General features: G+C 40.2%; 1 protein-coding gene across 1 annotated transcript in view; it reads left to right on the top strand.

The window, feature by feature from the left end:
* The window catches only part of IGSF22 (immunoglobulin superfamily member 22), a 50,687-nt gene extending 22,755 nt beyond the window's left edge, over positions 1–27,932 (top strand). Inside the window, exons 11-23 of the mRNA XM_034416927.2 lie at positions 2,574–2,858; positions 5,134–5,258; positions 5,458–5,599; positions 7,287–7,583; positions 9,357–9,659; positions 11,179–11,352; positions 14,314–14,442; positions 15,820–16,116; positions 18,894–18,982; positions 21,275–21,467; positions 22,811–23,110; positions 25,433–25,759; positions 27,496–27,932. Coding sequence (XP_034272818.1) covers positions 2,574–2,858; positions 5,134–5,258; positions 5,458–5,599; positions 7,287–7,583; positions 9,357–9,659; positions 11,179–11,352; positions 14,314–14,442; positions 15,820–16,116; positions 18,894–18,982; positions 21,275–21,467; positions 22,811–23,110; positions 25,433–25,759; positions 27,496–27,563 — 2,729 coding nt within the window. The 3' untranslated portion in view covers positions 27,564–27,932. The remainder of the gene's footprint in view (positions 1–2,573; positions 2,859–5,133; positions 5,259–5,457; positions 5,600–7,286; positions 7,584–9,356; positions 9,660–11,178; positions 11,353–14,313; positions 14,443–15,819; positions 16,117–18,893; positions 18,983–21,274; positions 21,468–22,810; positions 23,111–25,432; positions 25,760–27,495) is intronic.

The raw sequence follows: 27,932 nt of genomic DNA, 5'->3' as shown, positions 1-27,932 counted from the left end.
TATACAAAGTCAGCTTATTGCCCCCACAATCCGGGTCCTCATTTTATCTACCTCGAAAGGATGGAAGGCTGAGTCAACCTTGAGCCTGGTGAGATTTGAACTTGCAGTAATTGCAGGCAGCTGGTGTTACTTAACAGTGCTTTAGTCTGCTGCGCCACCAAGGCTCTTCGCAACATTTCTTTCCCTTTTTGGTATGTTTGATGTGGCACTGCCATTTGTAGTTCAGAAGCATCAGAACTGAGTTGAGGCTTCTCAGAAGGTATTTATTCATCGCAGGAATGATTGGAAGCATCTATTCTGCCTTGGATGTATGATAATCTCTTTCAAATCGGTTCCGTTCAGGATTCAACTCCATCTGAAACACTGTCCTAATTCCATACCGCTAATTTATGGGGATCCAAGCAATGTACCATACAAAGGTGACAGGTTTTATTTTTCACCAAAAAAAAAAAAAGATTTCTATCTGCTGTTTTCCAAGAGATTCCAGAATTCTTTATTGCTATCCACCAGAGTTTTCAAAGAGAGTCCAGTGGCAGTGATAAACAAATATATGCTCAGCATTCCAGTGCCAGAAATTTATTTATTTATTTATTTATTTGTCAAGTGCGTATTAGATCAGGGGTCCCCAACCTTTTGGACCTCAGGGAGCACTAAATTCATAATCTTAAATCCCGCGGACCACTAATATGCTCTGCCTAATGACTGGCTGGCTGGGTGTGGCTAGGTGGTCATGTGACTGGGTGAGAGTGGCCAACTCAATGTCAGTCAGTTCCAGGCCATGATGCAGTCCCACTGGAACAAGGCCCTCCGGCTCTTCACCACCAGCGGCGCTTCCGTCCAGCCTTTGTCCAAAGTCCCGCACCAGGAGCTGAAGCAGGCCCCAAGAGCCTTGGTAGTACAGTGGTCTAAGGCACTCTGTTATTAAGCTGGTTATTAAGACCAGATGCCTGCAATTACTGCAGGTTCGAATCTCGCCAAGGCTCAAGGTTAACTCAGCCTTCCATCCTTTCTAAGGTAGGTAAATTGAGGACCCAGTTGTGGGGGCAATAAGCTGACTTTGTATAAATATACAAAAGAATGAAGGCTATTGCTTAGTGCATTGTAAGCCGCCCTGAGTCTCCGGAGAAGGGCGGCATATAAATCAAATTAAAAAAAAAAAGTTGGAATTTCTGCCCCCCTCTGACCCACACAAAAAGATCCCGAAGGGGGAGACTCTCTGCAGCAACACAAACGTTCATTGCACATATCTGGCCCAGGGGCCGTAGATTGAGGACCCCTGATTTAGTGCAATAATAAAAAATGCAAATAATTTTTCTGCAGACCACCAAAATTTTCTTATGGACTACCAGTGGTCCACGCACCACTAGTTGGTGACCACTGTATTAGATAATATATATAAGTATAAATAGTATTATTTAATTTGACTTTATCCTACTTTTAAATTTTGTATGTATGTGTTTTATTGTTTGGCTGTGCACCGCCCTGAGTCCTTCGGGAGTAGGGCGGTATAGAAATCAAATAAAATAAATAAATAAATAAATAAATGGATTGAATACCTAAAATGAATACAATAGGACAGGGATGGTAGGCACGTTGGTGCTCTTATCCACACCCCTTACAGACCTCTTAGGAATGGGGTGAGGTCAACAGTAGACATTCTTAGGTTAAAGTTTTGGGGGTTTTGGGATGAAACCACAGAGTCAGGTAGTGCATTCCAGGCATTGACAACTCTGTTGCTGAAGTCATATTTTCTGCAATCGAGTTTGGAGCAGTTCGCTTTAAGTTTGTATCTATTGTATGCTCGTGTATTGTTGTGGTTGAAGCTGAAGTAGTCATTGACAGGTAGGACATTATGGCAGATAATTTTATGAGCTACGCTTAGGTCATACCGAAGGCGATGTATTTCTAAGGCTTATCCCAAAGGTGCTTTTCCAAAAGGCAACTGGATTTTATTGTTGTAGGGTTTTTTTTAAAGACTTTCACTTCTCATTCAAGAAGCTTCTTTAATTCTGACTGGATGGTGGGGAAGGATTTGGGACAACCATGACCTGGATGACTGAGAATCTCCACAGACATTTGTTCTAAAGCTTGTTCTAAGGAGTAGTTACATCTTTTAATTTTTAAGCATGATTGCTACCTGTGCACTATGGTTTCCCACAGCACACACATAAACTTTAAGCAGACACATACAGCCACAAATGTAGAGTACAGTTAGGGAAACCTTATTAGCTACTCTGGCATTGATAGATATCTATATACCCTTTTGCTACAAAACTACCAGTGTTTTCTGAATGAATCTGGAGGCGCCCTAAGGGGAACTGTAAAAAAAGATTACAAGTATGCCTTTGATTTTATAGAGAAACCAAAAGTATTTATGGGCAGTAAGACTATTTTAAGATTCCACATTCATACTTTCATAAATTGCTTCCTCATTTCCAAGCCTTGGGCACCTTTCCATTTCCTTACTTTGCTACACATCAGCATGCTGCTTGTAGCTACCAATCTTGATTCCCATAGATGATTTGCATAGCACTGACCCATACGCAACCAACATCTGTCTTCTCTGTCTTAAGGAACACCAATTAAGTTTGTCAGAAACCTGAAGAATGTCCGAGTCAAGGAGAAAAGCAAAGCTTGCCTGGAATGTGAGCTGACCAGTAAAGATGTGATGTTGAAATGGATGAAGAATGGGAAAGTGATTGAAAGATCTCCCAAATTTACCATGACCCATGAAGGGAAAACGGCAGAATTGATCATAGATGACTCCGAGCTAAGTGACTCGGGAGAATATATGGTAATTGCCACCCAAGAAAGTGACCCTACAGAATACTACAGCACTTGCAATGTAACTGTGGAAGGTAAGAGCTCGAGACGATGCTCTGTGCATTGCCTTTGTTTATGAGTGATAAGCTTTGAGTAGAAGAGAATGAGAAGAAGGCTGGTATGGCATTGTGTGACTTTCAATCTCAAATTACAGATGACTCTAGTTGCTTCACAAGCATGTTCTTTTCTGAATAAAAATGGCATCTTTTAGTGGTAAAGGTGAAGGTGAAAGATACATCCAGTGCATTCTGTTTTTCCAAATAAACCTGGACATTTAGCCAATTTGCCCATGAAACTTGCAGTAGTGGGTTGCTCCCGGTTTGCACCGGTTCAAAAGAACCGGTAGTAAAAATTTGTAGTTCAGAGAACCAGTAATAACACTGGCTGGCCACTCCCCCGAACTGGTCCTGGCCCGGTCGCCACTCGCTTACCCCGCCCACATCATCAGAGGCTTTTTTTTTTTTACTTTTAAAAGCATTTTTTCTACAACCTCTTCGGCCGAAAAAATGCTTTTAAAAGTAAAAAAAAAGCCTCTGATGATCATGCGGCTCAGCTGGGATCGTCAGAGGCTTCTAAAAGCATTTTTTTCTGCAACCTCTTTGGCCGAAGAGGTTGTAGGAAAAAAAATGCCTTTAAAAGCCTCTGGCAATCCCAGCTGAGTTGCCTGATCATCAGAGGCTTCTAAAAGCATTTTTTAATGTAATCTCTTAAGGGTGTAGAAAAAAATCCTTTTAAAAGTAAAAAAAAAAAAAAAAAAAGTTGGCCACACTCACCCAGTCATATTACCCCCCACCAAGCCGTGCCCACAAAATAAGCCATGCCCACAGAACCAGTAGTAAAAAAATTTAGAACCTACCCCTGCATGAAAGGATACAATGCAGTTTTGGGTAGAGAAACCAAGACAGAAAACTAGAGTGTACTGGTTATAAACTCATCACTCTATCCACAATAAAGATTGTTTGTGGCATCTCAACTACCTGAAATAAAAAAGGACAGCCCCCCCCCACCCCAGTCAACAACATCTCTCCTGGTTAGTCAACTAGAGGCAGTTCTTCTTCTACAAGGGTAAGTGGCAGATGTAGTTCTGCCATCCGCACCCTCCCCGTTGATCTGCACCAGGTAAAACAACAGGACAAGCCAGAGAACTTTATGACTGAAGGGGCTTTGAATCTGGCCTCCCTGGTTCTGACCAAAGGGCTACCATAATTTCCTTGATTGGTTGCATGCTTCCTTTTATCTGGCTTGGGGAGTGACAGCAAAGCTGATGGTTTTCTTATGGTGACTGCATGCAGACAAAACCAGTAGCAAACAAATTCTGGCTTGTGTAAACTCATTCACACTGAACTCTCCAGAAGCTGCTCTGTGAGTTGTAATCATTCTAGCAGTAGTTCTTGATAATACACACATGTGCGCATACACACAGACACACACAGACACACACACACGTTTTGCCCCTGGACAGAACTGTGCATACTTATGGCAAGTTCTGGTCAGTGGCGAAATGTAAATTTTGTTACTACCAGTTCTGTGGGCGTGGCTTGGTGGGGGTGGGAGTAATATGACTGAGTGGGCGTGGCCAACTTTTTAAAAAAAAAATATTTTTAAAACCATTTTTCTACAACCTCTTGGCTGAAGAGGTTGTTTAAAAAATGCTTTTAAAGCCTCTGATGATCGCAGCTGACTTGCCTGATCGGCAGAGGCTTTTTCTTTTTTTTTTAAGCCTCTGACGATCCTAGCTGATTTGCCTGATCAGCAGAGGCTTTGTTTTTACTTTTAAAAGCATTTTTTCTATAACCTCTTCGGCCAAAGAGGTTGTAGAAAAAATGCTTTTAAAAATAAAAAAAAAAGCCTCTGATGATTGCGCGGCTCAGCTGGGCAATGGGGGGGGCATGGATTTTTGCTACCGGTTCTCCGAACCATCCGCCTCCATCGTTACCAGATTGGGCGATCCAGTCCAAACCGGGAGCATTTCATCCCTGGTTCTGGTCCTTTAAATTGGAGGTGGTTGCTCTCCGATTATTTGCCTGCCATCTGAGACATGGGAAATAGGGAAGCAACTTCTCCATTGCCTAAGGCTAGCCGTTTCTTGATCCAGCTCTGGTCTCAATGCTTTTAGATACTTCACTACACTCTAACATCTCAGAAGACTGCTGCAAAATCAGCATTGGTATGGAGATAAACCAAGACTGATAGCTTTCTCTCAATTAATTCACACTAGCTTCATGAGAGTTATTCTTCCCCATGCTTATCTCATTCATAAATGCAACTTTGGCCTTCCCTGTTCCGATTTCTTTCCTCCTCCATCCTCAGAGAGATTTGCTACGGTCAAGAGTGGCTTATCAGATGTCCAGGCAGCTACAGGAGATCCAGCGGAGCTCTGTGTTGTCCTGAATGATGAGAGAGTGGAAGGTGTGTGGCTGAAGGATGGCAAAGAGGTAAGTGGTGAAGAAACCTGGTCCTTCTAGAATCATAATGTTCATATCTCAGGGCTCAGCTGAGGACTCGTATGGGAAAATGGGCATCATGCTAAATTAGAATACTTGAATAGGTCCCAGGGATAATAGTCATGCAGAGGGTTCCTGTTTCTGATTAGAATATTTTGAGACATGTATTTTTAAAAAAACCTTTCTGCAGATCACGGATATGAGTGGAATCCAGATTGTCAAGCAAGGAGCTGTGCACAAGTTGATCTTTGACAAGATGGATGAGGAATTTGAAGGGAAGTATACTTTCAGAGCAAAAGGAGCAGAAAGCGAGGCCACCGTCAGCATCGCAGGTATGAGATTTTTGCTGCTCTGGGATTGTACTTCTGGTTTCACTCTAGAATTCAGCTAGTCCTTTTCTTCAACCACTTTTTTCTCCATGTCTTCTTGGGCGTACATTACAAAAGCATGGTAGATATCCACCTAGTTTGTAGTAGTTACCAAAATAACTGGATGCAGAATAATACAAAATTGTATTCATGTGTCCTAAGTAGCATGCATTTTGCTTAGCCTGAAGCAGTGGTGCTATTCAGCAGGTTCTGACAGGTTCTGGAGAACCAGTAGTGGAAATTTTGAGTAGTTTGGAGAACCAGCAAATACCACCTCTGGCTGGCCCCAGAGAGGGGTGGGGATTGAGATTTTGCAATATCCTGCTCCCAGGAGGGATTTTGCAGTATCCTTCCCCTGGAGTGGGGTGGGAATGGAGATTTTGCAGTATCCTTCCCCTGCCATGCCCACCAAGCCACTCCCACCAAAGCACACCATGCTGACCAAGCCATGCCCACAGAACCGGTAGTAAAAAAATTTGGTTTCCACCACTGGCCTGAAGTATGAAACCAGACAACTGTAGTTTATTCAATAGACCATGAATAAACAAGTCTTGGCTCACCATTAAGCATTAACCAGATTGAAAGAAACTCCACACTGTATGAAGTTTTACTAGGAACTCTTTTACTAAGAACAGTTATTATGGAATACAGAAAATAATTTGACTTTGACTGTTAAATACATACGTTTAGACTCTTAAAATGGGAGCAACTCAATCAAGCAGATTCTGCTTGAGATGCTGAGTCCAGACCTAGTTGTTGATCTTAGTGCAGTTTCTGCTTGAACATTGTATCATGCAACATTTGTGTCATACAACATACTAAGCCATATTTTAAACATTGTTGAATAAATCAGAACAGTTGGGTTTGCATAACATGTTAAATGGCAAGCCATACTAACCTCTAAAATTACAGAACACCAAAGTCAAATACAGCTATTATGCTTAATGTAATGTAAAAACTCCATCAGTAAATATATAGATCGTTTGTCACATTAAAAGGCCTGTTAATAAGTGAAATGACCCCCACAACTCATTTGATATGCTGTATGTGAAGTATAAAGCAGTTGAAATCACTCAGATCTCACTTTTGTATGTATTGTAATTTTTTTCCTGGAAAGATCTTAATTTTACCTCAGGAATTCTATTACAGGTAATCCTTGACTCACAACTATTTGTTTAGTAACCATTCAAAATTAAAAAGGCACTGAAAAAGTGACTTATGACCATTTTTCATATTTACGACCGTTGCAGCAGCCCCATATCATGTGATCAAAATTTGAACAGTTGACAACTAGCCTGCATTTATGCCCTGGGAACATGTGATCAGCTTTTGCGAGCTTCTTTGCATTGACAAGCAAAGTCAATGAGGAAGCCAGATTCACTTAACCAGCGTGTTACTAATTTAAAGACTGTGGTGATTCACTTAACAACTGTGACAAGAAAGGTCGTAAAATAGGGCAAAACTCACTTAACAAATGTCTCACTTAGCAATGGAAATTTTGGGCTCAATTGTGGTCATAAGTCAGGGACTACTTGTACAGCAAAGTCTATCATTGTCACTGGTGAAGACTGAACAGTGAAACAGACACATTTGCATAAGCCTGATAGCCATCTTCTATCTAACCTATTTTCCCATTGTTTCTTCTCTTAAGACCCTCCATTTATTGATCCTTCCCTCCTGGAAGCTTTTGCTGCCCATCCAGTGACTGTGAAGGCGGGACAGACGGCTTTCATTAAAGTACCCTTCAAGGCCAAGCCTTTGCCGAAAGTCACCTGGTTTAAAGATGGCATTGAGGTGACTGAAGAAGAGAGGGTCACCATGGAGAGGTCCCATGATCAGGCCATGCTCACCATAACAAAATGTGTGAGAGAAGACACCGGAAGCATCATGTTGAGGCTGAAAAGTGACTGTGGATCAGCCACTGCTCAATTATTCCTTAACGTTATTGGTAAGTTCGAGGTAATAACTCTGGGCATCCACATATAAAGTAGTGAACTATCAAAAGTGCTGTGTGTTTGTTTTTTTTTAATTATATATTGTTTTAATTTACTATCTTATCACAATCTTGGAAGTATTTAAATAGATCTGTGATCTTTAAATAGATCTGTGATTCTAAACATAAATCCAAGATTCAGAGGTGACCACAGGGCAAAACAGGCAGGTTAGCAGAACTGGTGCCAAAATTGAAGCCCCTTCCCTTTTGTACAAGCCTTCGTGTCATAAGCACATATAACAGAATAATAGAATAACAGAGTTGGGAGGGACCTTGGAGGTCTTCTACTCTAACTCCTTGCTCAAGCAGGAGACCCTACACCATTTCAGACAAGTGACTGTCCAATCTCTTCTTAAAAACCTTGAGTGATGGAGTACCCACAACTTCTGAAAGCAAGCTGTTCCACTGGTTAGTTGTTCTCACTGTTGGGAAATTTCTCCTTAGTTCCAGGTTGCTTCTCCCTTTGATTAGTTTCCATCCATTCTTTCTTGTCCTGCCTTCAGGTGCTTTGGAAAATAGATTGACTCTCAGCCGGTCTATTCCAGACCCGTGCGCACTACACAAAAAGCCAGAATGCCCTCTTCTTTGTGGCAGCCCCTCAAATATTGAAATTCTGCTCTAGTCCATCTTTTCTCTAGACTAGCCATACCCAATTCCAAAATATATTCCAAATAAAAAAGGTGCAGGACTTGGATCATGGCACTGCTTCTGCCATCTTGCCTGCAGACAAGGTATCTTCTGCCAGGATACCCAGGTGGTCTCTATAGGAAAGAAATAGGTGATTCTATCCAATTCTTTTTGGAAGTAATTCTGAGTGGCTGAGAATTATAGTTGCTGACTATAATACATTTGAATTCAATTGTTTGAGGAAAACTGGAATGGATGGACAATAACCAGAAATAGAAAAAGACTAAACCTAAAACACAAAGACTTCTTAATGCTGTAAAATTAATTTTAGAAGGAGAAAGTTAGCCTATGAAATTCAGAGCAAGTATTAGCAGCAGATTCCGGGGGAGATCAACTGCTCAATTTTAGAACTATTAAGCTCTTTGATGCGCTGATGGTCTAGGAACTTGCTGATGTTCAATCAAAAGTTTTAAAACAACCTGTGATCAAATGAGGAGCTTGTATATGTTGAAGTTAAGGCAGATTAGGCAAGCCTCATCATCAATGGGAGTCCCCAAACACTAGACTAAAATATTCCAAAAAGAGGGCTGTGAAAATATTTACAGACCCCTCACATCCTGGACATAAACTGTTTCAACTCCTACCCTCAAAACGACGCTGCACACCAGAACACACTAGTTGTTCTGCACACCAGAACAACTAGACACAAGAACAGTTTTTTCCCAAACGCCATCACCCTGCTAAACAAATAATTCCCTCAACTAGTTATTAAGTCTGCATTACTATTAATCTTCTCATCATTCTTATCATCCATCTCCTCCCCCTTATGACTGTAACCTTGTTATCCTTACGATTTATATTGACTGTTTCCTAATATGATTTGATTGCTTATTTGTTCCCTATGACTATCATTAAGTGTTGTACCTTATGATTCTTGATGAAGGCATCTTTTCTTTTATGTACTTTGAGAACATATGCATCAAGACAAATTCCTTGTGTGTCCAATCACACTTGGCTAATGAAGAATTCTATAAAGAATTCTAAAGAATTCTATTCCAATGATCATTTCATTTCATGACCACCAATATCCTTGTGCTTCAGACAAACCGAAACCACCCCAAGGAAAAGTGGAATTCTTGGAGACATCAGGGAAGTGTATCAAAATGAAATGGAAGGCCCCAAAGGACAATGGAGGCAAGCAAGTGACCCACTTTATTATCGAACGGAAAATAGTTGGGAAAAAATCCTGGATCAAAGTTGGGGAAATTGAAAGCAAGCATACCACATTTGCCACAGATAAGGTGGAAGAAGGGAAAGCCTACCAGTTCCGAATCCTGGCTGTGAATTCTGAAGGTGCAAGTGAACCCCTAGAAACAGAGGAAGTTTTCGCCGGGAATCCAATTGGTAAGCATCTCAATATATTTGATGGAATTGCTGAGCCAAAGCATTCATAGGAACTGAATAATGGCATTTGAGCTTCCTCAAAATTTTATTTGAATTAGGGTCATTTATTTGTGATGCGGTGGCTCAGTGTCTAAGACGCTGAGCTTGTCGATCAGAAAGGTCGGCAATTCGGCGGTTCAAATCCCTAGTGCTACATAATGGAGTGAGCTCCCATTACTTGTCCCAGCTTCTGCCAACCTAGCAGTTTGAAAGCATGTAAAAATGCAAGTAGAAAAATAGGGACCACCTTGGCGGGGAAGGTTAGAACGTTCCGTGTCCCTTTGGCATTTAGTCATGCCGACTACATGACCACGGAATTGTCATCAGTCAGCGCTGGCTCTTTGGCTTAGAAACAGAGATGAGCACTGCCCCCTAGAGTTGGGAACGACTAGCATGTATGTTGGAGGGAAACCTTTTCCGTTACCTTTTATTTGTGATTAAGGCCAGGTGAGGACACTCAAAAAGAAATTCAGTGATACAGTTGTCTTTAATAGTCTAAATCTAATCACTACATTTCTTGAGAAAGAATATTTAACTCTCGTATACTGAAAAGCTTGTCCCTGCATCAGTGGGAACACAGCGTGATATGATCATATTTCACTGTATTACAATATTTCTAAAGCACCCACAATGAATTACTAACCCCTTGTCAGACTTCGATGCTATCTCAAAATAAATGAATTTCCAAACTGCCAATCTTTAAGGAAATCTTTTCTTTAATTGAGCACAGCAACCGGATCATGACTCGATGCGGACAAGACTGACCTTTTGCGCCCCAATCCCTCCCTTTCCGATCCCCAAATCTCTGCTTCTCATTGGCTATCTTCCAAGTCATTCTCCAGACTTCTTGTCTCGTCATTTCCCAGGAATGTCTCCCCCCCCCTCATTTCCACAACAGCCCGGGTTCAAAGGGATTTAGCAGGCAAAAGTTCAGAGCTTATCTCTCTCCTCTCTATGCCAGCAGAGGCGCTGACACCCCTTTTCTTAACCCATTTTCAGTTCAGACGGAAGAATTCTAGATGTATCTTCTTTTGTTAGCTAAAGATCCCAAGATAACGCTTGCTGTTGCCAAGTTTACATTGGTATCCTACAGAATTCTTATATTGCTAACAGCAAAGTAGATGATGCAGAATATAGGCCTTTTTAAATCAGGATTTCTATTGTTTGTTGATATATGGCGGGCTCCCCTTTCAAAAGACACCCATCAGTCTGGGATGCTTTAATTTGGAGCAGAAGATTGGGGTCATTGGCTCTAATGGTCCTTTCTGGATCTGGAATCCTATGATTCTATGGTGCTATAGTTCTTCTAGGACATTAGGGCTATCTCAGGAGGCATTTTTGCAGGTTTCTATTTATACACTTGAATGTTGCTTCTATATCAGGTCTCTGTGTAAAAAAAAATATAGAAAAGCAATTAGGAATTAAAGAATCTCCTTCTACTTGTGTTCTGCTTCATCACGCTTAAACTTTTTCCCCCCAGATCCTCCAGGACAAGCGTCTCAACCTCAAGTTACAGATGTTTCCAAAGAGGCTATTACCATTACTTGGAATCCTCCAGCTAACGATGGTGGCTCTACAGTCACAGGTTACATTGTGGAAAGAAGGAAGAAAGGTAGCAACCTTTGGGTGCCTATATCCAAGGAACCAATTCAAGGTCAGCAATTTCCATTGTGTAACATGGGACCCAGTTTGGTTTAGTGGTCAAGGCATCAGGCTAGAAACAGGGAGACTGTAAGTTCTAGTACCATTGGCACAAAGCCAACTGGTTGACTTTTGGCCAGGCCCTTTTTCTCAACTCTAGGAAGGAAGCAATAGCAAACCACTTCTGAAATCTTGCTCAGAAAACTACAGGGACTAGGCCAGGCACTTGCCAGGAGTCAAAAACTGACTTGAGGACACAAAAAACACACAGGAAACTCTATTGTTTTAATGAGTTAGCTTTCTAAACCTCTTCCATATTTGCTTCCAAATTACAGTTAATAGAATGAAAGTTCCTCAAAATTTGAAATGTGTGTTTTCGAGGGGTCCTTGGTGCTCTCTGAGCTTTCTTGTTTTCTTGCAGATATTTCATTACCCAAACTAGGTGAAGTTATCTAGTTAGGGTAATGAAATTTCTGCAAGAAAACAAGGAAGCTCAGAGGGCACCAAGAACCTCTCATTTCAATTCTGAGCTACAAATATTCTCTTTTATGTGTGTGTTTATGCCCAGCAGGTGGCAGCAAAATGTCACAATGTGATACAATTTAGAGATTCTAATAGAAGATTAGCTAGCTAGCTAGCTAGCTAGCTAGATAAAGAGAGAGAGAGAGAAAGAGACAGAGACAGAGACAGAGACAGAGACAGACCCTCAAATTCATGTCAACTCTCAGCAGTCACATAGACAGATCCTCTCCAGGATGACCTGTCTCCCATATAGCCCTTCAGATTTTCCAAAATGCATGTATTGCCATTCTAATTGACTTTATTCATCTCACTCTGATTGTCCTCTTGTTACTGTATGGATAGCCAATATAGAGCGATTAGCTTTACGGTGCCAGAGATGGGCCATTTAGATAGATCTAAATAGAACATGGCAAAACAAACTGGTTCTAGGTCACCCAAGGAGTGAGACAAAGCTGCATACTCTCTCATTACTTGTTCCACCTATATCAATGATGACCAGACCTTCTCCGGACTGAGTGCCCAAAGTGTCCGTGTGCACAAATGCGCATGTATGCGCCCAAACTCCCAAAATGCAATGCACGTGGGGGCCCCCACGCATGCGCCCCACCCCCCACACATGTGCGGCAGAGACCCAAAGACCGGCTGGTCGGCCGGAGGCACACGCACATACATGGCGGAGCTGAACTGGGGCAACAGCTCACGTGCCCACAGAGAGGGCGCTACATGCCACCTCTGACACACATGCCATAGGCTTGCCATCACGGACCTATATGCTAAATATACAATATATTGAGGAAAGCTGGGTTGGAAGAAGAGGAGCATGGATTTAAAAATGGGGGAACAAGCAGTGGTGGGATTCAAGTAATTTAACAACTGGTTCTCTGCCCTAATGGTTTCTTCCAACAACCAATTTGCCAAACTGCTCAGCAAGTTAACAACCGGTTCTCCCGAAGTGGTGCGAACTGGCTGAATCCCACCACTGGGAATAAGCATAAACAACCCACTCTGTGCTGATGGCAATACTCTGATAGCTAAAATGGCAAACAATCTACCAGCAATGAAAATCATACATCACAGTATGAAATAGTGATGAGGAGTAAGTATAAAGAAGACCAAATTAATGATAATAGCAAACAACTTTAAAATTGATAGAATATTAAAGTGGGGGATAGATCTGCTTTACAGCATCAACTATCAAACAGTAAAGGAACTAGCAGTCAAGAAGTATGTGAAGTTACACTGAAAAAAGTGACTTATGACCGTTTTTCAGATGTTTTTTGATCGTTGCAGCATCCCCATAGTCACGCGATTTACATTCAGATGCTTGACATCTGACTCACATATATGACGGTTGCAGTGTCCTGGAGCCATGTGATCATCTTGTGTTACATTCTGACAAGCAGTCAATGGGGAAGCTAGATTCACTTAACAACCGTGTTACTAATTTAACAACTGCAGTGATTCACTTAACAAATGTGGTGAGAAAAGTCGTAAAATGGGACAAAATTCACTTAAGAAATTTCTCACTTAGCAACATAAATTTTGGGCTTTGCAATTGTAGTTGCAAATTGAGGACTACCTGTATTTGGTAGAGTAGCAATGAAAGCCATGGAAATGATATTCAGATGCTAGAATAGGTCAATGCCAGAAAATATCTCTATTTACAAAGCTCAGAAAAGTGCAGGAAATTGTTTTCCCTATGATGATATGTGAAAGTGACTTCAAATAATTTTAATAATTTTTAATTGATTTTAATTTAATTTTAAACTGATTTTAAATGTTTGTGTAATTCTTTGTTTTGTTTTTGTAAGCCGCCCTGAGTCCTACGGGAGAAGGGCGGCATATAAATTACATAAATAAAATAAATAAATAAAGTAAAAGTTGGAATTTGCAGAAGCTCAATAGAGAAACTATTGTCTCTTTAGAAGTTTGTGATGAAGACTCTTGAGAATTATCATGGATAGCCAGGAAAATTTTAAAAATTGAATAGATTTATTTACAGCAGAATGTGGAGTCTTCCAATTGGGGAGGGATCTATTTTTGTGGTCACGAAAAGCTGATGGTACATAATCTATATCTCTCTCTATCATCTGTCTGTCTGTCTGTCTGCCTGCCTGCCTGCCTGCCTGCCTGCGTCTGTCTGTCTGTCTGTCTGTCTGTCTATCTATCTATCTATCTATCTATCTATCTATCTATCTATCTATCTATCTATCTATCTATATCATCTGTCTATCTACCGTATCTATATCTCTACCTATCATCATCATCATTTATCATCCATCTATATTTGAATATAGATACTACTATATAAATATAGATGCTACTTCGTTATGACCAGGTTTTTAAGTTTTTAAAGTTTTTAAGTTTATTTGAATATTTTTTAAATTCAGAATCCTTTCTGCCATTTATTTCGAAAGCTAATTTCTTTCAAAAATGTTGTTTTTATTGGCAGATACTAAGTGTACAGTGGATGGTTTACTGGAAGGTGCAGAATATGAGTTCCATGTCATAGCAGTGAACCGAGCAGGGCCTGGCCTTCCCAGCAGTGCTTCCAACTCAGTTGTAGCAAAAGATCCCATCAGTATGGTTCTATTTTTCATTTATTTCTAGTGTCCAATATGTATATGTATGGTGTGTTTGTGTTTGGAGGTATGGGGGGTGTGCTATAGAATTTATGAGGTTCATTATACAAGCAGAACATAATGGGATAATCAGGGAAGTTGATTGTGGCAGCTTATTGTTACTTGCTGCTGATTGCTTCATTTCCATTTTGTAATGTCACATTTAAATTTTAACATGTGACAACACGATGCTCATTCAAATAATATTGAGTCGGCCTAAGGGTGGTGTTGGCCCAATTATACATCTATCAATCAATCTTTATTGCAATTACTGCAGTATCTATTTATTGTAAGTCTGTGATCTTGTAATAATGATAAACTAACAATACAAGCCAAGTGATGGCAAAATGATTCCAGGTTCCTGAAATAAATATTTCCTAAAACATTTTAACCTGACCTCTGATGTATCTTCCAAGCTCAGACTAATGGGGCTAAGATCAATCTGTCTCCTAATGATAGCTATTGTCCTGGTTTAAGGCACTGAAGAAGACTGAGTTGTCCAGCAATTAAAATGAAGTGTTTTAATACTGTGTGTGAGAAGCCATACGCTAAATAAATAAATAAATGTCCAGCAATTGTTAAAATAGCTGTCCTTCATCACTGCAGGCTGGGGCTGAGGGTTATTGTAGTTCAACAACACCTGGTAGGCCATCGGAAATGAAGATTGGAACATGACACAAGAGGCGTAGGGTATTTGGTTATAAACTAAATTAAGAGGTGAATACTAACGTTCTGATGGTGATTTCCAAGGACACTGTGTGTTTCATGCTAGCTTTCCAAAATTCCTTGCTAGGGAGAGCCTGCAGATACTAACATCTAAGGGTAAAATTTCCATTTTGGAAAGATCCTGTCACCTGCTAAAATGTACCAACTTTCCCATGAAATCTGACTGCTTTAAAGAATGTCTGTTAGTATAGCAAAATTGGCGTCTATTCTACATTTCCACGTATAAATGAGGAAGTAGGCCATCACTGATTTATAAGCCATTCTTGCATTCTTTTCCACTGTCTTTTTTCAAGTAGTTCACAGAGCTTTATCTGTGTGGGGTAATATACTGAATTTCTGTCTGATAATATATTCTTCTAACATATCAAGTCAAGAATATGCCTATATAAACTGGCCCGAAGGCTAGCATAGCTCAGTAACTGTAAATTTACCAATTCTTCACACACAAAATGTCTTGGACCGGATGACTCTCATGAATTTGAGAGGCAGAAACCCAACCAACTCCACTGGATTTGAAAGCTTGAATGGTCCATCCATTCAAATAACATGTTCCTTTTTTTCCCAATAACTTACAACTGTGTATTAATTACTGGTGTTTGCTATTGACCCAGAGCCTCCTGGGCTGGTGAAGGGATTGCACGTGGCTGATTCTTCCCAATCCAGCATTTCGTTGGCATGGCAAGAACCTGATGAGGGTGATCCACCTTCAGGGTACATACTGGAGATGCGACCTGAGGACACCAAGGAATGGTCCAAGTGTACCAAGATCCCAATTTCTGGTAACAGTTACACAGTGGGAGGTCTGCAGGAGAGGCAGAAGTATTTCTTCCGCATCAGAGCTGTCAATGAAGCTGGAGTGGGAGAACCGATTGAGCTGAAAGAAGGCATTCTGGCCATGCCCCCTCCAGGTAAAACTTATCCAGCCTTCATACAAGCATGCCTTGACTGCTGGTATGTTAACTCTTTTGCTGAAAGTGAGAGATACTGAGTTTGATCTAGAAGATGATACAGCATATGAATGGAATTTACAAATCCAGAAAATATTTGGTCAACAAATCTAAGAGATTGGACAACCATTTGTCTGAAATGGTATAGGGCCGTGATGGCGAACCTATGGCCCGCGTGCCACAGGTGGCACATGGAGCCATGTCACCTGGCACGCCAGCTCAGCCTCTCTAGGAGTCTCTGGAGGCTGGGGACAACAAAAAATGTCACTTCCTGTCAACCGGAAGTTGGGAAACGGGCCGTTTCGGGCCTCCAAGGGGGTGGAGAAGGCTGTTTTTGCCCTCCCCAGATGTGTAGAGAGGATCTGGAACCAGGTGAGAAAGAAAAACGGGCCTACTGGGCCATTGTGTGCCAGGAGCGGGGGCGGGGAGGGGAGGTCATGCATGCATACGCAGGGCGGGGCATATAGAATTATGGGTGTGGGCACATGCACGTGCAAACCTCCCCCGCCCCTCCTTCCTGGCATGCGATGGCAAACAGGTTAGTCATCACTGGTATAGGGTCTCCTGCTTGAGCAGGGCGTTGGACTAGAAGACCTCCAAGGTCCCTTCCAATTCTGTTATTCTCTTATTGTATTCATTTTTCATTGCAATTACTGCAAGTTCAAATCTCACCAGGCTCAAGGTTGACTCAGCCTTCCATCCTTCCGAGGTAGGTAAAATGAGGACCCGGATTGTGGGGGCAATAAGCTGACTTTGTATAAAAAAGAACACCGCTTGGGGGGGCCGAAAGCCCTACTAAGCAGGTATATACAAAAGTATGAAGGCTATTACTTAACACATTGTAAGCCGCCCTGAGTCTCCAGAGAAGGGTAGCATATAAATCGAACCAATAAATAAATAAATAAATAATTTTTTTCCTTCTTATGTTAGGTTCATCCAAATAAATTATGTTCCAAATCCTAAAGAACCATTAATATGTTTTGAGGGAAATATTCTTTTTTAATTTTTTTTATTAATATACATTAAAAAAGAGCAACATGTTCAAAATCCATATATACAGAGTGTTGCCGGTTTAAAGTTCTTTGGACTAATATTCGTCATAGTCCAATAAGAATAATAATATTCTCTAATGGTAGTTTCAAAATAACAGTGCTTTTCCCTCATAACATTAATACATATTAATTAGTAATACTAATCAAAATTAATGTTACAATAAACAATCCAATAGTGAGATAAATCTTTCTCTTGTGATCTTCAAGATTCTAACTCCTGTTTCCCTTATTTAACCATTGATAGAACAGATCCCATATTGCAAAATGTCTTCCTTTTCTTTAATTTCAAATGTTAGTGTATTCATTTCTGCACATGCTAAAATTTTTGTTATTATCTTTTCTTCTGTGGGGATCTCCTCGCCCTTCCACTTTTCTGTGAACATGATTCTGGCTGCTGTTAACACATGTACTATTAAATATGCGTTTCTTTTATTATATTTGTCTGGTATGATGCCCAACAGGAATATTTCCAGTTTTAGATCTATATGTTCCTTTATCATTTTTTTCTAGCCAGATGTGTATTTTAATCCACTATTTTTTTGCTTTTGAACATGTCCACCACATGTGGTAATACGTGCCCGAGATTTGGTTGTACTTCCAGCATTTGGCTGACATATCCTTAAACATTCTGGCTAATCTTGCTGGTGGGAAGTGCCATCTATAAAACATTTTGTATACATTTTCTTTATATGCAGTGGACAATGTCAATTTATAGTTTCTGTCCCACAACTTTTGCCATTTGTCCAATTCTATGGAATACCCAAAATTTTTAGCCCATGCTATCATAGTTTTTTTACTTGCTCCTCTTCCATTCTAATAGTCAATAAATAGTTACAGAATTTTTAAATCAGTTTATTCTCTGGTCCTGTTAAAATTTGGTCCAATTCTGTTGGTTCTTTATAAAAACCATATGTTTTGGCATCTTTATGATATCTAGATTGTATCTGTGCATGCGGCCACTATGGGAAATATTCTTTATCAATAAGAAGCATTGCTCATTTCTTCTCTCTCTCTCAAAGTTGTTCTTTTTTCTCAAATAAAAAATCAGCTAGGTATATTTTTGTCTCTCCACATAGGAAGGATATTTCTATCTTGTCAAACAAGCAAATTATAATTAAATTAAGTTTAGGCCAAGAATACGTAAAAATACACACAAAAAAACAAGTGGAAAATACTTGTGTGCCTGCAACTTTATTTAGTTCGTCCCTTAGTTTGTCTCCCATCTCTACATGTGCTGCATTGCGGCTCAGTTGTGATAACCCTTGAATATATAGTCTAAATGTTCTTTCTGAATTAATCTGACAATTTTGCTATTGGAATGGAAGGAATATAAAAGGTGGTAACAGTATAAATAGACCGTACTGTTTATTCAGGCATTTTTTTGATGAACATCTCACTGGTAGACTATTTGCTGTGCATACAAAAAGCTAAATTTTACCCACAAGACCAAACTAATAGCCAAATACTGGCAATACTGCCCTAAATAAGTGAATAATCTGATTCAGGATTTCCAATGTTCCAAACTTCTCATTCTCTCTTTTTTCCCCTCCCTCTCCCTCTCCCTTTCTCTCCCCTCTCCCTCCCTTCCTCTTTCTTTCTCTCCCCCTTCCCTCCCTCTCTCTTTCTCTCCCCCCCTCTCTCTTTTTCTCCCTCTTTCTCTCTCTCCCCTCCCCACTTCTGGTGTAGTTGCTCCAAAGTTTGATCTGACTGTCAGACTAAAGAATCATATGGTGGTTCGGGCTGGGACTGCTCTCTGTATTCATGCTTCCTTTACTGTAAGTTGTCCTTTTTTTATCTGGACTATTACATTTAAAAATGTTGCATTTCCATATCTTTGGAAATTAGTCAAATTGAGACTGGTGAGATTTTGAGCATAAAGAGCTGGAATGTTGGTATAGTAAATAACTTACATGGAAAAGAGCCAGGATTCAATTTCTAGCATCTCTGGTTAGAAGTAGTCCTAGTTTATTGATTGCCTCATTTAGAAACCATTTGCAATTATAGTAATGGTGAAAATTAGGTTTATGGCCAATCCTCGCATTTGCAACCTTCATAGGCCTATAAAACAAAGAAAATCTGAAATAAGATTGTAAACACAGTCACAGTTACACTTAGTGATCACTTTACTTAATGACCAAGTTGCCGGTCCCAATTGTAGTTGCTAAATGAGGACTACCTGTAATAGAAAATGATGGGAGGAGATATTTGAAGATATTTGGCCTGAGACACTCAAGTGCCATTGTCAGATATAGATAATTTATATAGATATAAGATATAGATATATCCTATAGATACATCTATTTTCTATATAGATATCTATATAACTATCTATATGAGTATCTACATCTGTATATCTATATCCATCCTATATCTGACTGTACGATGGCTCAATGGTTAAAGATGCTGAGCTTGTCAACTGGAAAGCTGACAGCCTGGGTTTGAGACCCATGACAGAGAGAGCTCCAGTCCTCGCCCCGGCTCCTACCCATCTAGCAGTTCGAAAGCATGCAAATGCAAGTAGATAAATAGGTACCACTATGGTGGGAAAGTAACAGTGTTCCATATTTTCATGCTGGCCACATGATGACAGAAGCACTTCTGGGGACAAGATAGGCTTTGTCAGCTGAGAATCAGAGATGAGCACCAGCTTCTTGAGTTGGTCACAACTGGATATATCTTAAGATATAGCCATGTATACTATAAAGATATTGAAACCAGTTTGATCTAGTAATTAAGGCACCAGGCTAGAAAGCGGAAGCTTCTCAAAGGGATCAAGCTGTCCACTTCTGTGCTGGATATTCAGAAAATGTTAAAAACTGGATTACTTTAGAAATCTTTTAGTAAGTTTCTGTATGATGGCACCTTGTTCTCATTGCTCTTTTTTTCCTTTATATTGTTTCTTATGTTTTTGTTTTGTAGTTTTGTGTGGTTATTGTTACTGTTACTGGGATTGGTTTTAATTTGACAGTGTATGTTTTCATTTTTGTTTTAAACAGCATGCCACTGTAGTTGCTACTTAAAAGTAAAAATCTCAGATATGTGCGATGTAAAATATGATTTCTGAGGTTGACAGGTTCATATATGAAACCTATTCAGGCCAGAAAAAGAAGCTTGTTAAGAAGAGGTGGCAGCTTGTATGTGTATAACTATTTTAATGGGAAACTATGCATATTTAAGCTGCTGCTTTTCCTATTCCTAATCTGTAAGAGAGACTAATGCCAGTTGGGATATTGGATTAATTAGGATTTTATGAACCCTGTAATTGCTGCTCAAATCTACACCAGGAGACTTCATTGTTGTGTCAGGCCAAGCTTTCCACAATAGAGATTCCTTACTATTCTCTAATTTTAGCCTGAAATTTTATGATTCAGGAGTCCTTGTTACTCTGCTGCTTGTTTCACAGAGTAGTTGGGCTGGATATAAGGATGTAACAATTGCTTCAGGTGGTCCTTTAATCACAACAGCCTCAAATAACCTACTTGGTGGTTAGGGGTGATAAGACTCAGCTGAGAGAGTTTCTTGAAAACAGGATTGAAGCACTGGTGTCTTATAAGTTCTTTGTAAAATCATTTCCAAGCAAGCAATACCAACCTCTGGGAAAAATAATTTGTTTTTCTCATGACAATATATTGAATGAAGGGGGGCAGGGGGAGGATTAGGAAAAAGACATAAAATCAGTCAGAAGAAGAGGAGGAGGAGGAGGAGGAGGAGGAGGAGGAGGAGGAGGAGATAGTAATCCATTAATTTGATGATTTTTCCTCCACCTGCCTTGATTGTTCACTTCCCCACACTAAGATTTCCTCTTCTGAGGAAACTTCTATATGTAAAAGTTTCAGTATCCTGTAGGATGCATTTTAAAAAAGAACAAAAAACCCCACAATGTGGAAATAGCAAGATCCAGAAAATTTCCTGCTCATCTTATTCTCCTATTTTTCCTCCATCTCCCTCCTTATAAAGGAGCAGAATTCTAAAGAGAGAAAATGTTTGATTAAAAGACTAGGGTAAAAAAAACCCAGGCATGAGACGATCCCTCTCCTGCTTCCTTTCAACCTGATTTGTCTCAACAGGGCTCTCCTCCTCCCAACGTTGTGTGGCAAAAAGAGGGGGTTCCCACAAGGGGGAGAGAAAGCATTACGAAAGGCAAGCATCACTCCCAGTTCCTCATCCATAGCACCAAACGCTTTGATTCTGGACTCTATCGGATCGTGCTGAGTAATGACTCTGGAGAAACCCACTACGACATCCATGTCCGAGTGACAGGTAAAAGATCAGAAGGAGGGGAAAGTGGGGAGGTGTATCCTGCCCCATCTATTGATTTAGCCAAAGGGGGCAATGAGGATTCACTGTCCATGCTGAGGAGGTAGGGAAATATAATTTCTGACTCAGGCATTCTCTCCTCACATCACCCCGACTCCTGAGAGTTTATGCACTAAAGACAAATTCCTTGTGTGTCCAATCGCACTTGGCAATTAAGAACTATTCTATTCTATTCTATTCTATTCTATTCTATTCTATTCTATTCTATTCTATTCTATTCTATTCTATTCTATTCTATTCTATTATTTCTATTTCTATTCTGTTTTCTATTTATTATTTCTCTCTCCTCTCCTCTCCTCTCCAACCCAACCCAACCCAACCCAACCCAACCCAATCCAATCCAATCCCAATCCAATCCAATCCAATCTAATCCAAGGCAAAAAAAGAATAATATTGCAGATTAATGTGCACTAAATATTAAGGTCCATGCTGCCTCTGATAACATCTCAGCCCAGGAATTTATTAGATCCAAGATCAAAAGTCCTTCTAAGCAAAAACACCCACTCTTGTTTTATTTCTCTTTCAAGAACCACAATTTAGGATGAGGGCAGGGAATGTTTCCTTTGTGGATGAGACTATAGAAGCTTAAGAAAACACATATTTGAAGAGAAGCAATCTGGAATTAAGAAGAAAGTTCCTAACAGTGAGAACAATTAATCCATGGAGCAACTTGCCTTCAGAGTTTGTGGGTGCTTCATCACTGGAAGTTTTTAAAAAGACTGGACATACCACTTGTCTCAAATTGTATAGAGTTTCCTATTTGCACAGGGGATTGGACTAGAAGATCTCCAAGGTCCCTTCCAGGTCCATTCTGATAGATTAAGAATGGCTAGATACTAATGATTAAGCAATAATCCAAGACATATTGATAATTTTTGTTTTTAATTTGTTTTAATCAGTCTTTTTCAACTCTAGAGAGCACTTTACATTCTTTGATTTTTATGATTCTGAGTAGCTAATGCTAAGGTCTATATTTCTGCTCATGAACCATGGACCAACAATATAAAACACCCATAATGTCAGCCAATCGGGGAAGGGCAGTATACATTACAATGCTTGTTTTGGATAATTTGCCACTCTTTACGGCCAGATCATCAAAGATATATTTTAAAAAACAAGGATTTAATGTTGTAAGCTGCCCAGAATCACCTCACAATGAGATGGGTGGCAAACAAATTCAAGAAATAAATAAAAAAAAATATCTTATAATTATTGTCAGGGACTAACTGATGGATGCCTAAAAAGAGAAAAAAAGCTCTGGTTCACCTTTTATGTTTTTATCTTAGACTTCCCAAGGCCACCTACTAATCTGAACCTCTATGAAGAAGTGCCAAACACTGTAACACTGAAGTGGGACCATTCTCCAGATGTGAAGGAGGATGACAATGCCCATTATGTCATTCTAAAGCGTGACACTAGCACTGCCACTTGGTTCACTGCAGCAGAAAAAGTGTACAGTAACAAGTACACTGTCACTGGTCTGCTTCCTGGCAGGAAATATTTCTTCCGGGTGATTGCCCGCAATGATATTGGTGACAGTGATCCTTTGGATTCAAAAGATTCCTGGCATATCAATAAAGATATAGGTAGGTATGGATGTCTCTATAGCGATAATTAGAGCAAAAGATTTTTTTTTTTTGTGGCATGTTTCAACGGATCTAACTATGTTTTGCATTTTTACTTTGCATTTCATGCAAGTGGAAATGGAAGGACCTGTTGGATAGCTGACAATAGCTATATTACTGGTGTACACTGCTGGTTTAAAATAATAGGTTGTTTAGTTTGTTAGAGAGGAAGGTGCTATGACTGAATAATCATTTTGCCAAATGTACTCTCAAGCTGGGTGTCTTCTTCTTCTTCTTGTGCCATAACCGTCATCGGACGTTGGCGATCATGTTGGCAATTCTATTTTTGTCAACAGCCGCATGAAAAAGTGCTGCTGAGTTTTGTCCAAACCAGTCCCTTAGGTATTGAAGCCATGCTGTTCTTCTGCCTGGACCTCATTTGCCTTCAATCTTTCCCTGGAGGATTAAGTGAAGGATGCCGTATTTTTCTGGGTGTCACATCACATGTCCAAAATAGTCTAACTTTTGCTTTTTAATAGCTTTGATTATTTCCCTTTGCTTTCCCAGATGGTTTATCACCTCCTCATTTGTGATTTTGTTAACCCAGCTTATACATAACAGCCGTCTGTAAATCCATATTTCAAATGCTTCTAGTTTCTTCAAGTGGTTTTCTGTCAGAGACCAACTCTCTACTCCGTAGAGCAGGATAGAAAAGATGTAACATCTGACAAGCCTGATTTTCAGTCTTAGGCTTATGTCGTGACTGCAGAAGACTTTTTTCATTTTGAAGAAAGCTGGGTATATACTAAATAAATAAATAAATAAAGAGAATGATTTGGCTTTTTTTTTTTCAGACAAGGATATTTCAGCCAAATTCTCCTCAGTGGGATATATATGTCTTATACATTTCTTACAAAGGGATTGAGGGATGTGTATGAATAACTAGTTTTTCACTGTGCAGGCTGCAGTCTCCCAGGTTTTTCACACTTCAATTAACTCTGAAAGGAAAGCCATATCCAAATAGGAGATTTTTAGATTATAAATCATAATCTAATGATAGGAACTGCAATGTTGTATTTTTTTAAGCAACAACAAAAGTTACCAAGGAAAAAACAGGAACAAATAAATTCTGCCATTTTGCAGCAGCAAGATAAGCTTCAAACACTACCCAAAAGAAATTAGAAGCAATGTGGGGTGATGTTTAAGATGCTGGACTTGGGAGACCCACATTTGAGGCCATCCTTAGTCTTGTTAGCCAGAGGATGACTTTTGACCAGTCACTCTCTTTCAGCCCAAGCTACCAAACAGGAACAGTGGGAACAACTGTCTAGTAGTGTCCTTGGTGAGAAGGATGGCTATACAAGAGAGCCAGTATAATGTAGTGGTGACGCTGCTGGCATAAAAAGCAGAAGATGGTGAATTCTATGGTTGCCTTAGGCATGACAGCTGGGTTGCTGCTGTGGAGAAAATTTGATTTGATTGTTTGTGTGTGTGTGTGTGAGAGAGAGAGAGACAGATAGACTGAGAGACAGAGAGAGAGAGAGAGACAGAAAGAGAGGCAGAAAGAGACACACAGAGGTAAAACGAATATGTGTGTGTGTAGGTATATAAAAATTCCCTTTTTACACTTGTGGGTAGTATGTATCTTTCTCAATCTTGGGTTATTTGAGGGTTCTGCCTAAGATCTTATCTGTTCTCTCCACCGGGGGTCCCCAATCCCCAGTCTGAGGACCAGTGCCGAGCCACGACATGCCAGAAACTGTGCTATTCAAACAAGCAAAGCCTCATTCACAAGAAGCAGTCAGCACATGAAACCATGCCCCCTCCAGTCCACGGAAAAACCTCTCTCCATGGAACCCGTCTATGATACTCGAAAGGTTGGGGGCGGCTGCTCTACTCTGCACTCTGCTGGACAGAGAGTTCTGATGTTGTTCCTGGGATCTGTTGGAGCCACTCTCCCAGCTTATGAGTCACAGCCCTACCTCCACCAGAACCACTTTGGCCTTTATTTTCCACATCCTCTCTCATTCTTCCTTCAGGCCCTGGTATTTCTCCAATGATATAATAATAATAATCTGTTTAGATTTTTTTAAAAAAATATGTTTGTGTCATCTTGTAGGCCATGGAAGTAAGGTGGAATAAAGTAATTCTAAAGCAACCTAAAAATAAAGACAAAAGAAAGGAATCTGTTTTATAAGTGGGGAGGGGGGGAACCTTTGAGGAAACTGGAGGATTGATTTTGCAAAGTGTTCCTGCCAATATATAACAGAGATGTACACAAACAGGCTGATGAAATGAATTCTCTTTTGGAGCCCATAATCAATCTTGTTGTTTTGTTGACAGAACTTTTCCATGTCAAGATGAAGGAGTACCATGAGAAGGACTGGAGCCATGCTCCCCATTTTATAACTCCTCTGAAGAACCACCTAGTGTGGCGAGGCCATGACTGTACCATGAGCTGTGCTTTCTTAGGAAACCCCCGCCCAGAGGTTACATTGTACAAGGGCGATGTCAATATCACAGCCCATTCCAAATTCTGGTACAACTCAACCAGCGGTGTCTGTACACTGATGATTCCCACATGCACTGCCAAAGATAGCGGCGAGTACTCCATACTAATTGAGAATGAGCTTGGGAAAGAAAAATGTAGTTGTACCTTGACAGTATATGGTAAGTTATTTCTCCTCTTTGGCATAGATTGAAGATATTGGTACTATCCCATTCAATTTAATATGTTTAGCCCAGTGATGAAATCCATTTTTTACTACCGGTTCTGTAGATGTGGCTTGGTTGGTGTGGTGTGGCTTGGTGGGCATGGCAGAGGAAGGATACTGCAAAATCTCCATTCCCATCCCACTCCTGACAGAAGGATATTGCAAAATCTCCATTCCCACACCACTCTGGCGCCAGCTAGAGGTGGTATTTGCCAGTTCTCAGAACTACTCAAAATTTCCACTACCGGTTCTCCAAACTGCTCAAAATTTCCGCTACTGGTTCTCCAGAACCTGTCAGAACCTGCTGGATTTCAGCCCGGTTCAGCCTCAGAAGAGAGCCAGTTTACTGCAATAGTTAAGGCATCGGGATAGAAACTGGGAGACTGTGTAATCTAGTCAGCTGAATGACTTTAGGCCAGTCACACACTCTCAGCCCTAGGAATGAGGCAACGGCAATCTACTTTCCAAAACCCAGCCAAGAAAACTGCAGGAACCAGTGCAGATAATTGCCTAGAATCAAGTCTGACTTGATGCCACAGTAAAAAAAAAAAAAAAAGGTAACCAAAATCAGATTGATATAATTTCTGCTCAGAGAATTACTTCTGTTGAAGCTGATACTTTTTGTACCGGTTCAGGGAATATTTTTTTCCCCTCCTGACAGAGAGATGGCCACAGCTAGGGGAAATTTCAAAAGTTTGATATGGCTGCAGATCATTTAATTCAAAAATTGTGACATTTTTATATCATGAATTTATCATGGCATCAAAGGAGCTTTTCTTGGAATGCTATAAAGCCCTTGATGAAGGCCTTGAGTCACCTAATGTCAAGGGAGAGATGTCAAAGTTGACATCTTGGGGTTTAGTGTACTCAGTTCCAGAAGAAGAAGGGGTTTGAATGGAGGTAGTAACACATTAAGATCAGAGGTGGGTTTCAGCAGGTTCTGACCAGTTCTGGAGAACTGGTACTGGAAATGTTGAGTAGTTTGGAGAACTGGTAGTAAAAATTATGACTGGCCCCGCCCCAATCTATTCTCTGCTTCCCAAGTCCCAGCTGATTGGGAGGAAATGGGGATTTTGCAGTATCCTTCCCCTGGAGTGGGGTGGGAATGGAGATTTTACAGTATCCTTCCCCTGCCATGCCCACCAAGCTATACCACGCCCACCAAGTCACACCCACAGAACCGGTAATAAAAAAAATTTGAAACCCACCACTGATTGGGATCCAGAAGAGAAGCCTATTCCATTCAGTTTCATTGTTGCATGTAGTCACTGCTTCAGCCAGTGCCTATCTAGACCTCCAACCTAATGAAATATTCAGGTTCAGTTCTTCAGGATCCACAAAAGTTCTTCTCTGCCTTATCTTTTTGTGGAAGGTCTTTTTACTTTTTGTTTTTAGAAAGTTATTGAACACATACATTTGCCCAAAATTCTTGCAAGCCAGGAAGTAGTTATTACATGCAATTAATTTTTTTAAAATTTCTTCCCTCCCCATCTCATTATCAAGTACTGACCTTAAGAATAAGAAATGCCCTGAGAATTTGACTACGAACAGAACTTTCCTGCATTTCAGTAATAAACTTCTATTTATTTATTTATTGAATTTGTACAGCTGCCCATATCACAAAAAGTAATTCTGGGTGGCAACATTCAATAACACGGCATCTGTTAATGTTTATTATCCTTTCTCTTTTAGAAAAAGATGATAGAAGCATTTTGGACACACTTATTGGCAGCCTGCAGAAATCAAAGCATCTCATGTGAACCACACACTGTACCAAATACATATTTCAAGTATGGTTCAGCATCATTCAGACTGTTTTGGGTTGTGCGTGGTTTGAGCTCTTTGGGACTGTATAATTATTAGTAGTCTTGTAATGCAAATAAGATGCTGGTAGTCAAGCTGTCATAGGGACAATAGATTTGCCATCAGAAGACTAAGAAGATGTAGATTGTTCTAGTTAGAATCAGAATCAGAATCAGAATAGAGCTGGAAGGGATCTTGGAGGTCTTCTAGTCCACTCCCCTGCTCAAGCAGGAGATCCTACACCTGGAATTTATTATGTAATTTAATAATACCTGGCTTTTATTTAGTATTTATTTAGTAGAAAAAATTAAAATGAGACAAATATA

The sequence above is a fragment of the Pantherophis guttatus genome, chromosome 1 (genome assembly GCF_059756535.1).
Source record: "Pantherophis guttatus breed Tessera chromosome 1, ASM5975653v1, whole genome shotgun sequence".
Taxonomy (NCBI): Eukaryota; Metazoa; Chordata; class Lepidosauria; order Squamata; family Colubridae; genus Pantherophis; species Pantherophis guttatus.
The sequence above is the reverse complement of the archived record's forward strand: the minus strand, read 5'-3'. Positions and strand labels throughout refer to the sequence as shown.